The 14753-nt window shown below is 43.6% G+C and overlaps 1 protein-coding gene across 4 annotated transcripts in view; it reads right to left on the bottom strand.

Moving 5' to 3' along the window:
- The window catches only part of Jakmip2 (janus kinase and microtubule interacting protein 2), a 155782-nt gene that overhangs the window by 53311 nt on the left and 87718 nt on the right, over window positions 1-14753 (bottom strand). For all 4 annotated transcript variants that reach the window (XR_005089502.1, XM_037197131.1, XM_028881736.2 and 1 more), the window contains exons 2-3: window positions 11735-12010; window positions 2916-3413 (exon numbers count right to left, since the gene is read on the bottom strand). Coding sequence is in view for 3 of the 4 variants with exons in the window: in XM_037197131.1 (XP_037053026.1) it covers window positions 2916-3413; window positions 11735-11863 (627 nt within the window). In the remaining variant the exon portion in view is untranslated. The remainder of the gene's footprint in view (window positions 1-2915; window positions 3414-11734; window positions 12011-14753) is intronic.

Genomic DNA, 14753 nt, shown 5'->3' on the forward strand with positions numbered 1-14753 from the left:
TCTGTGGCATAGAGTTACTGATTTCAGCACTCATTTGTTCTGAGCTTGGATGTGGCCTCAAATATGTTAATTTTCAACTCAAGGCACAGGTATCGGGTACCAGTGGATTAGAGTTCCACTGGACTGGAACCAGTTTGCTGTCCTTAGATGAGGAATATCTGATAAATGAAATAAATGTCTGTAACAATTTTTCAAGAGATTATAGACACTGGGTGGAACCTTTTGTCCCGTTTCAATATATTCTATGTGGTTACTTAAAATGGAAAGACATTTAGCACTTTCTCCTTTCTCATATTTAATGACTCACTTAGTGTGCTTCTGTGCTGTGCTTTTTAGTTGAGCTAGAGAGCATAAAATCATCTGCTTGCAAAGTCCCTCATTTCCCACACACAAATGCCTGCCTATTAATTCTAGGTTACATGACTAAATTTTAGGTCAACATCGGGAGACCACTGGACTGACGTGTGCAATGTCCTATAACATCACCCGATAACTGACGAGGATTGAAACAGTGTCCTGTTGATTTGGGAGAGACTATCTGCTGCATTTCCTTACTCCTTCAAGAAGGCTGAGTCTTGTTAAGCTGAATGCTCATTCATCTGTCAGAGTTGATACGCACAGTGTTCGCTGCAGCTTAATGCAGCTCATAAACTGCACGTTCCTGATTGCTTGTGATGCCTTCTAGTTAACGGCAGATGCTGGACTATCAGCTCATTAACACCCGAGTGGAGTTATCCTTACCTCTCTTCCAGTATTAAACATAAAATCTTCTCATCTTTTATAGTATTGGAAGCACTATAGTTGTGCAAGTTATCTCACTTTCTAATAATGTCCTGTTTAGTAGGTTCCATGATCACCATGTACCAGATGAGGTACATGAGTATTTGGTCATTGTTCCCTGCCTTGTGAGTGATGAAATCTTGATATTTTAACTTTGTCTTCTGAGCCCAGAGCCCACTTATCGAGCACTGTGTTATATTGGCTCCAAGATTATTCACTTCTTCCCAGAATTTTCCAAAGTGGGTCCCTGTAGAATATCTAGCAATAGAGGGGACTGTATTATACAATGGTTGTGAACACATAATCTGATTCTCAGAATGTTGCAAAGTTAACCAGTGCTCCGGTTCATGGATGAAAAGGAATATGTTGCAGAATTCTTTGGTAACATTTTCTAGAAAGAGCAGATCTCATTTCTTTCCCTCCAGGTCCAAAAGTACATAGGAGCATGAGGGGAGGGGTAGGAAAGGAAACTGAGAAAGTGAAGGCAGGGACACATACATTAGAGAAACACTCCCCCATCTTAGTCTGTCTGCACCCAGTATTTGAACCACTCTTTGGATGGTTTAGATTTCAGGTGGTTGCTTGGGAGAATCTCGTGGCTAGGTCAGCAGTGTTCTTGGAAAGAAGTACTGGGAGAACTTAGGACTAATTTGTAGATTTCACACTGAAAGGCAAGCAACAATATTTAATTCAAGGCTTTCTGTTAACTCACCTACCTGATTGCTCCACAGTTCACAGTCTTGAATCCTTCTTCATCAACCACGGCCATTTTGGAAACCAAGAGCAGGGCAGAGACCACAGTTTCTGCGCTGCCTTTGGCTTCCATTGTCTAACAGCACAGCAGAATGAACTGCAGGAAATTCCTCAGGAAGCATGGCAGAGGCAGCATTTTACAGTCACAGCGTACCACATTACTAAGAAAATGACGCGTGCTTAACTGGTAACATGGTCTATGGGAACACATTTTGCTCAAAGTGGAAATCCTAGAGACATCATCCAAAGCACCAACGTGGAATTCCTAGGAAACGGTTATTGAGGATTGGTACACCCAAGAGGGAAAGCACGGTTTTCCTGAATAACACCCTGCTGGAGAGGTGGTTCTCAACCTGTGGGTCACGACACCTTGAGGGGGGGGGGGACTGAGCAACCCTTTCACAGGGGTTGCATATCAGATGTCCTGCATATCAGATATTTACATTATGATTCATTACAGTAGCAAAATTACAGTTATGACATAGCAATGAGATGATTTTATAGTTGGGGTTCACCATAACATGAGGAGCTGTATTAAAGGGCCGATGCCTTGGGAAGGTTGAGAACCACTGACTTAGAGAAACATAGTGTTAAATACATTCTAAAAGGTTTAAGCTAATCCTCAACTTTTGTACATAGATGAGTATAAATTTTCCTTCTAAGATTATGGGATGTTATAGCTCTTAGAACATGCATTAATTTATTCATTTTAGTATTATGAGATATCTGTATGGCTGTTGGCTTTTCATGTTAAAAACCAAAAACCAAACCAAACAAAACAAAACAAAAGCCAGTTCTGTGTGGATTGAACTAAAGAAAATTCTAAACAGCAAGGAAGCTATTTGTGAATGACACCCAATTAAAAAATAGAATGGCTCATAACAAATATTCCTTGATTATTTTGAGGAAAGGAACCCATTCTTAAAATGACCAGGGATTTTATAGTTCCATGTTTGCATTGATGAATCACTCAGGATGTTTTCAACAGCGGCCATTTTCAGACAAATTGTGGAAACACCTCTTTGTCCTGTAAAATACTCCAGTGGAGTTTTTACAGCTGGGAAGCCCACAAAAACAAGCTAAGGTTGGAACAGCTTGTAATTTACAATCTTCTCATGGACTAACCAAGAATATAGGTCAGTGCATGAACACCTGTGCACCCCGGAGAATGCACTTACTGTGAAAATGAGGACTGGAAAACCTCTTACATTCTACAATTCCGACCAAACTACCTATCAATCTACCTTGCGTTTTGGACAGCGCAGCCCGCAAAAGCGAGGGTGTTTGTTTATAGTAGTAACAGACAAGCGAACACCCAGCAAAGCAAATCACAGGGAGCTCTGGCAGAGACCGGTTTCTGCCCTGCTCTCATTATTACTGACCAGCCTCCGAATGTCCCGTTCTGACTCCCACTTGATCTTCGAGATGGCTTCCTGGTGGGACTGATGCTCACTCCTAAGGTCCCCAGCCTTGATTTTATCCGCCTGGATCATATTGCTCAGCGCCTCATCCACCTGCTTCTTGGCAGTTTTCAGGTCTGTAATTTCCTGCAAGAGCTTCAGGCGCTCTGCATCGAACTGTTTCCGGGCCTCCTCCCGGGCCTCAATGGTGAGTGCTGTCCTTACTTTATCGCTGCTGCCATCCCGGAGAGCACACAGAGCAGACTTGAGTCTCTGGATCTCCCCATCCCGCACCTTCACTGTCCTTGACATTTCCTGCTCATGCTGCTTGATGAGATTCTCCCTCACGGCCTGCAGCTCCTTCATCTTCTCCTCATGGAGCTTGGCTTTGAGCTCCGTCACCAGGACCGTGTGTTTGCGCTGCTCCAACTCACGAATCCTCTTTGCTTCTTGCGTCTTCTCTCTTTCAAGCTTTGATACCTGGAGGCAGAGAGGTGAAAGGATGAAAAAAGCATGAGCCTCAAAGAGAACTCGTGCTCCCAGGCAGGATCTTGCAGCTTAGGCTGCTGTGATCTCTTAATACCTTATTTATTAAAAAAAAAAAAAAAGAAAGAAAGAAAGAAAGTCCAAGCTACTATATGCTCAGAGAAAAAGAAAGCACAGGCCTTAAGAAGAGGCTGCTATGGTGCGTAAAAGGCGGAAAGCTCTGAGATATTTATCTTAGTGTGTTCAGACAGATGCTTGATATTCTGGGGCCTTCTTAATCAGCACTGTGGTCCACATATTAGCAGCTTCAGAGACACCCAGAAGCTTGTTAGAACTGCAGAATCCCGGGTTCCCCACCAAACCCATACATCAAAATGTGCCTTTTAACAACCAGGCCACTGGTTTACCCAGTCCAAGTGGGCAGCTTTGCTGGGGTTGTGGGGTAGTTCTCCCATTGGCAGAGAAGGGTCTATAACTACCAGCAGCACAACTCTGGTTCCACCCAAATCCATACATGTGGACATCTTGGGATAGCTCAAAGCTTGCTATATATACTTGCTATATATACTGCAATAAGGCAAATAAATAGGTGCCTAAATTGTTAGTAAATAATGTCCTTGTTATCATATAGGAAGGGGCATGCAGGTGGAGAACAGCCTGCTGGTAATAGAGAAGGGAAAAATGAAGATAGTTATAATAGCAATGACTTTATCTTTCTTTGTATAATAACTATGTTCCCCAACTTGTATATATCCACATACATGCACACGAGGCAGCCAATTAGACAGCACCCCCAAAGCCTACAGTCTGTTAAGTTCTGCTCTAATTACAGGGCTTTGGGGGTTTCTAATTCTGCATGCTGCAGGAGGTCTCTTTGTATCTTTCTCTAGTCTCACTCCTATCCCCTGACCTTAGTGCCACCCAAGGCAAACACTCCAAGAATTTCTTCTGATCTTCCCACCTTTCAAGAATTCGGCTGAAAATCATCTTCTGAGTTTTGTTGCATTACATTTGTTACAGTGACAGTATTAGATCTTCTTGCCGGTTTGTGCTCTTTAAGTCTCTGATTTAACAGGTCACTATGATGTGGCAGCAGGCCACCTCAGTAGCATGAAAAGGTCCCTTTGTGATCCTGCGCTATTCCCTCTCCCATTCAGTTCTGTTACCTGTGTATATCTTCTCCGTTTCTTTGCTTTGGTGGACACACACACACACACACACACACACACACACACACACGAGTTTGAAAAAGTGAAAACAATTTGGGAGTCCCAGGGGTATTATCTGGCTGAGTGACAGAGAGTCTCTGCCATTTCTCTAGTTGGAAAGCTTTAATAATATATATTTTTAATGTTTATTGAAAACAGCCTCCTCCCCCATACAATATATTCTGATGGTGGTTTCCCATTTTGAGAGGCCCAAAATTTGAGGGCTTTTCAACCTAAAAGTGTCTGAAGAGTCAACGTCCCTTTTAAAATCATTGTAATTACAGTATAGAGTGTCTGGGGTTTTCACTTACCTCCTTCACTTACCTGTCTTCAGCTATATCAGTATTTTCTGAGTGAAGTAATGTTTGGAGAACATTTTTTTTAACATACAGCAATTAATCTCATGACAGTTATCCTATAAGGGTGGAGAACCCAAGAGGACTTGGTAGAGCAGCACTGAGATGTGTTCAAATGACTGTCTTCTGATCCTTCCTCAGTTTACTGTTCAGCACAGTGACCACTGGCTACACTGAACACTTGTAATGCCGCAAGCTTGCCATTTGCAAAATACACTCTGGATTTTGAAGATTTATCACAAGACAGAGTTTCTTGTTAGTCCTCTTATATTATCTATGTGTTGAAATGATACTATTTTGTATGAATTATATTGAACAGACTCTATTAGGGAAAGCAACTGATCCCTTTCACTTTTTAATTTTTCAGCCATTAGGAAATGTATTAAAGGTTTCATATCTGGCACACATTTGCAGTCCACACTCTATTGCTTTTTCCAGTGTTGCTCCAAAGTTCCTTGGGGTTCATTTGGCGCACTTGACTTCCTTCACACTGCTAGTGATGCTCTCTTAGGAAACCCCGGTCCTGGAAGTACTGCTGTAGCGGCTCCTCCACACTGAGGACAGAATCCCCATACTTCAGCCTTGCCAATCAAGCCCCTGTGCAGCCTGGGCTGGAGGACTTCCTTCCACCTTCTCCTCATCTGCCCCTGCTCCAGATAAAAGGAATACACTATCTTCTGCACATGGTATAAAGTTGTACCTGTCTGCTTACAGTTTCTTCTCCCTGATGGCTCCTCCCTTTGTCTCTTTGGGATTCTCACATTCCTCCTGGCCCAGCTACATAGCATCCTTTCCTGTCATGTGACTTGACTGCTTAGGATTAAACTCATATCTACTGTTTTTGTCTTCTCTGTGCACTTTGTTGGTCCTTAATACATTTTTATTTATGTTACAGGTTTTGTGCATGGTTCTCTCTCATCCCCCACCTCCTCTTATCCTGCCCCCAAGTGGACACTCCTAAGAGACTACCACTGTATATCCACTGATTGCTGGCACAGCACAATAAGGAGCAAGAAGACACAGGTGCAATTAAAGGCCATATGCCATTGTTTCCTAGCTAGCCCCATAGGCAGAGTCATGAATAATAAACGCTGTCATACAGTTTAGAGAACATAGGCTTAGGGAGTTACCTGGGTAACGATGCATCCACTCATCCCTTGTAAACCACAGAATCTCTACCAGATAAGAATAACCTACTTCTGTTCTGAATGCCCCCCCTCCCTTTTTTGGTTATTTCGAGACAGGTTTCTCTGTGCTTTTTATTTGTTTATTTTGTTTGTTGTTAGCTCTGGCTGTGCTAGAACTCAATCCATAGACGAGGTTGGTCTCAAACTCACAGAGATCTGCCTGCCTTTGCCTCCCAAGCAACGAGATTCCAGGCATGCACCACCATCGTCCGGCTGCCTCTCTGTTCTGGACAATCTAGATCTTATTCTCATCTTTCCAGACTAAACAGAAGATGATATCTTCCAGGAATGAGATGAGGAAACTAGAGCCCATAAGCCAAACTGTCTCTGTCTTTGCGGCTAAAGATCTATTGGAATACAGCCATGCCCACCCATTCACACATCACTTAGGGCTGTTTTCATGATACAGTGATTGAGTACTTTCAGAGACTGCCTGGCCCACAACCCTAAAATATTTAGTGTCTTCTACTTTATAGGAAGGTTTGTTGATTTGTGTTCTAAATAATGTATTTATTTTTAGAGGAAGGGCTTTTTTTTTTTCTAATTTAGAAACTCGGTGTCCTTTCCTAAGACATTAGAAATATGCCTTTAAGTTGAGTGATGGGAACTCAGTCTCAACAGTGTTTGTAGTAGCATTAGGAAGAGCATCATGACCACAAGGGTACTGGGTCACAAAGTACAAGGCAAGCAACACTCCACAGGACAGTGACAAACTGTAATGAAAATGGACAATGAGTAAAGTGCTGTGGGTTTCCATTTCTGTTTCACTATCTAAGAAAAGTGTTCAAAAATGCCTGTGATAGGTATTTCCAGGACTCAGTTTAAAATGCATGGGGAAATAACTTGAACTGTAAAGCACTGCAGTATATAAAGCAATATTAGAAATGACAGGAGACACTCCACCCTAAATGACTTATGTTAAATTCTCTGGAGGTACTTAACGTAGCATCTCCTTGTGATTCTGTCTGCGATTGTGCTGTTTCTCTCAGATTATAAATAGTAATCTCTCATGTGTGTCCGCAGGAAGGCAGATTAAAAGAAGAAAAAAGGTAGACCATGAAAATACAGCTGTGTGGAGAACATATTCCAACCCAAAGAGAAAACTAACATGAACAGAAGCTGGTCATGGTGCCAGTCACTCGGGAGAATTCACAAAACAAAGAAACAGTTCACATTTGTTTCAGTTGCCATGGAAACTGCCGTTATTTGCAGGATTTCTTGACATGATTCGTTTTCCCTTTAAACTCCTCCGGGAAAGTGCTTCGCTTTGAGGGAGAGCCAAAGGATGCGATTTGGGGGACGGACGGATGTGAGAGGCCATAGCAGTTGTGTGGCCAAGTCTCTTTCTGAACTCATTTATACAGATTTAGGCATTAAGGCAGAAGGTTTAACTATCCTAATATAAATCTTGAGATGTATGATGACACAAAAGAGCTATTGCTGAGTAGAAATGTAAATACGAACACATGATAACATTTTGAAGTGGAGAAAAGTATTTAGTAAACAAAAATCATTTTGAACAGTGAGGATGTTTTGCAGTGATAACAAGCTCAGCCATGGGTGTGCTGTGTTCCTATGTGTTTTACTAATTGACACCTTTCTATATAGGCATTGTACGTATTAGTACATCTAGCTGCCAGGCCGGCCCTGTGGTGTTTGTTTCCTCACAATTTCAGGGGAGAAAGTAAGGAACACTCTCTACATGAGCAAATAAATTAGACCAGTGTGGCCAAGAGCCAAGTCGGGCCTACAGCCGAGGCCTGCCTCCTCTCAAATTTTCGGCAGACTCCTCTACCTCTGTCAGCCTTTGTTCATTCCCACTGGCATATTGGGATGATGCTCTCTTTCTCATCTGGTTGTGGTGAAGATGACTCAATGTATCAAAAGCGAGTGACTAAGCAACAGTAGATACTATCATGTTCATTTTGAAAATATTGTTGCATATGGTAATATATTATACAGTGTTATATCAAGCCACCACCACCAACAAAAATGCAAATACCCATAATGTATGACTAACATTGCTATACCACATGAAGACTGTAGCAACTGTTTCCCAAATAGAAAGAAATGTCCAAAGGGAAACCTGGGTTTCCTTGGGTGCCTTGAGTTCCCCGGTGTTGGTGGCATAGGGTTTTGACTTGGAAGACATCGGGAATGCGCATAGCCATAAAGGGTAGGGGAGGGAGTGGGACGGCAAGGACTTGGGACACTGAACAAGGCTACAAAGATGAACTTTCAAATCCTTCCTGCTCTCAAGATTCTATGAAAGAAAGAGGTCACTAAGAAAAACCAATCCCGGTTTTAGAGGTTTCGGTGGGACACAAGGAAGAGGCAGCACAACCGGTTTATGTAGAGCTCACGCTGTGTTTTCCGTCGGCAATTCTAGTCTGGCCTTTGGAAATGCCCGCACAAACTCTGCCAAGATACACTTGGCGGTGAGTGGAGTTTTAATGTACTCTTAGAAGGCAGGGATTAAAAATTGCAGCGGAGTTAAGGGTGAGGAAAGGGCTGTGGGGTTATCTAGATAGGTCAAGCTATCAGAAGCTGTGGCTTGGATTATCTGCACTGTGTGTTCCTGGAGAGTAAATTCACAGTCAATCAGCAGGGATTGTCACAGAGCCTAGGAACTGCCAGACACAAGGGCTGAGAGGGAAGACAGCAGCAAGCAGGCTGCTATGATGGGAAACTTTTAATACCTCGAGGAGCTATCCTTTCTTTCTCTCCCTTCCTCTTCCCCCTCCCCTCCCATGCCCTCTCCCCTTCTCCTTCCTTCCCCCCACCCCCTGCCCTCCCTTCTTCCTCCCTTCCCTCTTCTCTGGAATCTTTATTCAGTTATGCCTCTTGAAAACAGAAGCAAAGGTGCAGAAAGGAAAGAATACCCCACTCCAAATTTGAGCCTCCAACCAGAGGTTCTGAGACCTGAAGATAGAGAAGGTTGGGTGCTTTTTTCAAGGGGTGGGGGTGGGGTGGGCAGAGGTTGGGTGTTCAAGTGCTCTCCTGGTCTCTTCTATTTCCTAGAAGGGACTCGACATTTTGGAACCCCCCACTTGCTGCCACCAGAGAGAAAGCGAGTTAAGTGTGTTGAAGCTCATGTTCTTCCCCCAGTGGAAGCAGAATGCTAACCACAGGCTGCCTTTGTCCCAAACATGCTGTGAAGACCAAGAGGCCAGGTGTCAGCTGCTTTGCAGCCTGCGGGGCTGCTTCCACTGGCTGCTTCTATTTGCAGCCACTGCTTCCCAGACCCTGCACCCTAGGGTGGCTGGCTGCAGCCTGTAGCTCAGAATCCTGTTCTCTGCTCCCATCTCTTCTTCCCTTCTGTCGGTCACCTGGCCCATACTGCTCATTAAAACTATTCCAGCTCCGAGGGAAGGCACATTCCCTGGAGAGCCAGTGGGTGGGTTAATTTCTTATCCCATAGCAATCCAAGGTGAGCGCGGGGATTGTGGCCTCATGGTATCCACAGACAGGAAAATATCCATGTACTTAGTGACCTGGGAGTGCTGATTCAAAGAAAAGACAGGCCTTTTTTCACTCAGGCCTGAGCTTTCCTATCCAAATACTATAATAGTGATGTTAACACAGAGATGTCAGGAAAGCGTTTAAAAAGTCATGCAGGTTCATTTAGTAAGTAGTTTTGAACACCATCTGCACACTAGGTAGATACTTTCTTCATACAAGCGGAAATAGTAACAATGCCTGCCTGAGAGGTGGAACTGAGGGTCAGAAGAGATAATGGCACAGCACACTTTCCACGTTTGACACCAACTACCTCCTCCCACCTGCCTTCGCTCTCTCTCACACTCAGCAGAAGCAGGCATCTCTGCAGTTCCACTTGACAGATGAGGGAAAGAAAGCAAAGCTGGACTCCAAGACCTGCTCAGGGTGAGTCAGGTGCTGAGTGGTAGAGCTGGGACAGTGACAAGATGAAGTGTGCATGTGAGAGTGTGTGATGGATAGTGTACACTGGTGCAAGTTGAACCTAGCTATTTATAACACCAACCAAAGCATTCACGATGGACTCTGTTCTCTGCACACTGGGCATTCTGTAAATGCCAATAGCATGATGTGATTTGCTGGGAGAGTGAGTAATGGCCCATCGCCCCAAAGGTTTTCAGGCTTTACTCCATTCCTTCCAAGTAGCTGAATTGTCATTTTTATCTTAAGAGCCTCAGGGTTAAACAGAGAGTGTAAATTCATACCTTGGCTTTGATCATTTTCTCCCCTAGAGCCTGCTCCTTTGAAAACACAATTGTATTTATCTATAATGAAATTGCTTTATGATTCGTTTGCCCTCCACCATCCCTTTGCTGTTGACGTGCAGAGAGGATTTGCTCTGACTCCGTGTTGAGGTTGTAACTAACTGCGAGGGAAAGGGAGGAAGGCAGGGGTACCACGGATAGGGGATGAGAAGGCTGCGTTCTTGATTACGAGCCCTCCTGCCTTGTCAGAGGAAGACGGGATGACACATGTCTGCCAGTGTGGATGCTGTCCCTGACACTGGAAGATAGGCCGTTTCATTAAATTCAAGAGCTGTCCATTTTGAAAAGCTTCAGTGTGTAGAATACTGGCACTGGTGGGATCTCTTTCGGAATCTTGTGGTTTTTTTTTTTTTTTTTTTCCTCTCCTAAGAATTCTTGTAACCATCATTTGTCATGCTGTCTTTACTAAAAGGAGCCTGCCTCCCTTCAAATGTTACTTTGCCCCAGGGAAAAGGAAACTGAATGAACTGGACACTGGTGGGTGGCAAGACCTGGGAAAGATGGTACAGTGAAAAACGAATCCTCAAGACTGAGTCCTCTCACCGGACTCTCCTAGGCTGTTTCCTTACATCACATGTGTAACCAGAATCTTTGACTTGTGGGTTCAGGAACCTCAATTTCTCCTGGGCTTTCCCAGGTTATTCTCTTGCAGAGTGATGTGTGAGAGATGAATGTGCAGGAACAGAATCAGTCATCGAAATTACAGCTAGAGAAACTAAGACACCCAAGTCTGTTTCTAAGGAGAAAAAAAAAAAACACAAAAAACAATGCCTAAAAATTCTGATTCACAAATGAATGCCTTTTAAATGTGAGAATATGTTTCTGATTCACAAATGAATGCCTTTTAAATGTGAGAACATGTTTCTGATTCACAAATGAATGCCTTTTAAATGTGAGAACATGTTTCTCTTTGCTTCATGGGGATATAGACATTTCCTTCATAAACTTTATATTTGAGTTTACTAATCAAGCCAAATTTCGCTGACATAGAAAGAAATAGCTTCCAACTGATTCTGATCTCATTCATTATTTTCATTGAAATGGGGTAAAAGAGGTTGGGGTAAAATTAAATTTTTACAGTAATTAGAAAAGGATGCCAAAACAACGAAATAAGACATTTGCTACTTTGTGACCAAGAATGTTTTTGTAGTAACAGTTATCTAAATGATGCAATTTTACATTGATATGGTTGTCTCTGGGCGCAGGAATCAAAGCCCAGGATTCAAAGGAGCTGCTGAGTTTGCTGCACATGAAGACAGCCAGAGCTGGCTGGAGCCATGACCCCAGGTGGCCCCTACTCACCTTGGACTTCTCTTGGTGCAGTTCTATCTGAATGTCTGTCAGCTTGGTCCTGAGGTCTTCGTTGGCAGCTTGGAGGGCGACAATGAGTGCCTCGGGCTTCTCGCCCTTATTTCGCCCTTTCTTGGACATTGTTCCTTGCTAAATGGAGTCTTTTGGATTTTAATCCTCTCAAACAGGTACTGCCATGTTACTGTTTCATTTCCTGGAGTGAGAGGTTTCAGCAACTACTGCGTGGTGCTCCTTGCTAAGGTCTTCTCAACCGCTGCCCCAGAAGCCCTAGGGAGAAACAGAGACAACAGTGACTGCTGAAGAAATGAGTTTGTGCTAGTCCATCTGCTCCTAGCCAGAGTGGTCTGTACATGCCCTCTCTAAGGCTCTCCTGTCTCCAGAACCTCCTCTATACTATATTTTGTGTCTAACTCACAGTGATACTTCCAATTACATTGACATCTGCTTTGGATCTGTTATCTGAAACGTATGTCCTTCACATTACCTAGTGTCCTTTTTTGGGAACACCCACCCATTCCTCTGTCTTTTCTCCACATTATTCATTGATACTCTAGTCATTAAAGTCCTTAAAGGAAGGCACACATATGGAGATGTCCTAGTATTCATACCTCAAAAATACGAAAACACTATGTATGTAGCTGGATATTCTTCAATGCTTAAGATTTGAACAGTGAGGAGTAACTAAGTGGAATGCTGGATTGAGTCATTCACTTAGTTAATATTGTTATAGTTACTTTTAAATGCTTTGCTAGTACAATATGTTACTTTTTTAAAGTCAGAGTTCCATGACAAAAATAAGTCAAGCTGCCCATCTACCTACTATATATCAGTTATCTACCTAACATCTGTCTATCTCTGCCTGTCTGTCTGCCTGCCTGTCTGTCGCTTGCCTGCCTGCCTTCTTGTCTATCTATCTGATACACACCTACCTATGTTTATTATTGGCACTGTTATCTATCTTATTTCTCTGATAGGCAGTTTGATTGCTTTATTTTTTTTCTTTGACACAAGGTCTCACTATGTATCTCTGGCTGGCCTGAAACTTGCTTTGTAGACCAAGCTGGATGCAAACTCACAGAGACCTGCCTGCCTTTGCCTCCCGAATGTTACTGCTAGTATTAAAGGTATATGGCATCATAACTAACTCTAATATGTGTTTTTATAAAACAAACAAAGTATTTTACAAGTATAGACAAGGACCTTTCTTTCTACCTTCCCTACACATAAGGAAGTGTGCCAGATGACAGCATCCTTGGCCTAGTACATGAGGAGAGGATGGTGCTAACAGATGTCAACACAGCTGAAGCATCCTTGTTGTGGGCCGGCCAGGACACAGGAAGTCTTCCAGCTACACATCCTGGGTCAAGAAAATGGCAGGTGCTGTGACACAAGAGAGAAGAGTCACAGAGACTATTTTGGGGAGGAATAAGATCTAATTAAGCATGGCTCTAATCTGGCTAGTAACCACTACTGCTGGAAATGGTAGCTGGTAGGAGATTCCGAATAATTCCAATCCCAGAGTGTAGGATTCGTCTTCCGGTAAGCAGTGAAGGGGGTGCTGAAGTTCCTGACTGGTAAGCATCTAGCAGGGAAGGGTTTACATGAGGTTATTCTGGTGACAGAGTTGGGAGAGAATGGAGACATGGACACTGGAGAGGAGGTTGCTCGATTTGTTAAGGTAATGGAGGCCTAACCAGAATCCTGACAAGAGGAGAGAAAGGAGGTGCATCTTAACTACAGGTCCTTAAATACTGCATTGGAACAAAGGGGGAAGTGGAGAAAACTATGAACGGCCAACTGTTAACACCAAGGAGGAGAACATGAGACCAGAGTTCTCATGTATGTTTCCAGAGAGTGGGTAGTGGTGCACTGAGCTACTGTTGATGAGAACCAAGAGACTCCTGCTGATCATCCATGTGTTCCAGCAGCTGCTGCTCTCTACAGGCCCTGGTATTTGGCTTCAAGGATTGGGATCCTGGCTGGGTGCCACCTTTTACAAACACTGTAGCTGTGCCCTTTGGAGTGTCCACAGGGGCCAGGGGCATGGGGAGAAGATGAGCTTGGGGCAAGGGAGAGCAAACTTGTCTACACAAATCATGGAATGATATAGCACATTCCACCCTGGCATTGTTATCAGAGCCAAGAACCTGAGGCTACACAGGTTATAGGCCCCAGAAGACAATCAGCTACTATTGCTCTGATAGATGGACATAATATTAAACTGACTCCTGGTTATTTGTTGTTATCCACGGAGGCTAGAGCATCTCTCAGATCTCATTAGGGAAGCCTGTTTTCGCAGGAGATGGTGATTGACATAGAGACTCACAACTAGTCCAGGAGTGCACAATAAGAGACTGTGGAGTGCTCAGCCCTAAAGGAGACATCTCTACTGCACTAACAAAACAGTGCATTCAGGATACAACAAGGTAATTACATTTAGTGCTATGTAGTTTTCTTTCAACTTGACACAAGCTAAAATCATCTGAGAGGAGGGAACCTCAATTGAGGAAATGCCTCTATGAGATTGGGCTGTACAGCAAGCTTGTAGGGCATTTGTATCATTAGTGATTACTGGATGAGGGCTCAGCCCATTGTGTGTGGGTCCACCCATTGGCTAGAAGTGCTGGATTCTATAAGAATACAGGCTGAGCAAGCCATGGGGAGCAAGCTGATAAGCAGCACCCCTCCATAGCCTCTGCATCAGCTCCTGTCTTCAAGACCCTGCCCTGATTGAGTTTTCATCCTGACTTCCTTCAATGATCAACAAGGATTTGGAATTGCAAGTCAAATACACCCTTTCCTCCCCAAGTTTACTTTGGTCATAGTGTTTCATTACAGCAATGACAACCCTCGTTAGGACACATATGTGAACTCACAGAGGTTGTGACAGCATGCCAAGACCTGCACGAGCTTATGCCAGACAAAATCGCAGCAAGGAGAGGGGAGGGTGGGCACAAACTAACACTGCTAGCTAGGAGAGGAAAACTCATTTTCTTTAAGGGCATAGCCC

Source organism: Peromyscus leucopus, chromosome 19 (genome assembly GCF_004664715.2).
Source record: "Peromyscus leucopus breed LL Stock chromosome 19, UCI_PerLeu_2.1, whole genome shotgun sequence".
NCBI lineage: Eukaryota > Metazoa > Chordata > Mammalia > Rodentia > Cricetidae > Peromyscus > Peromyscus leucopus.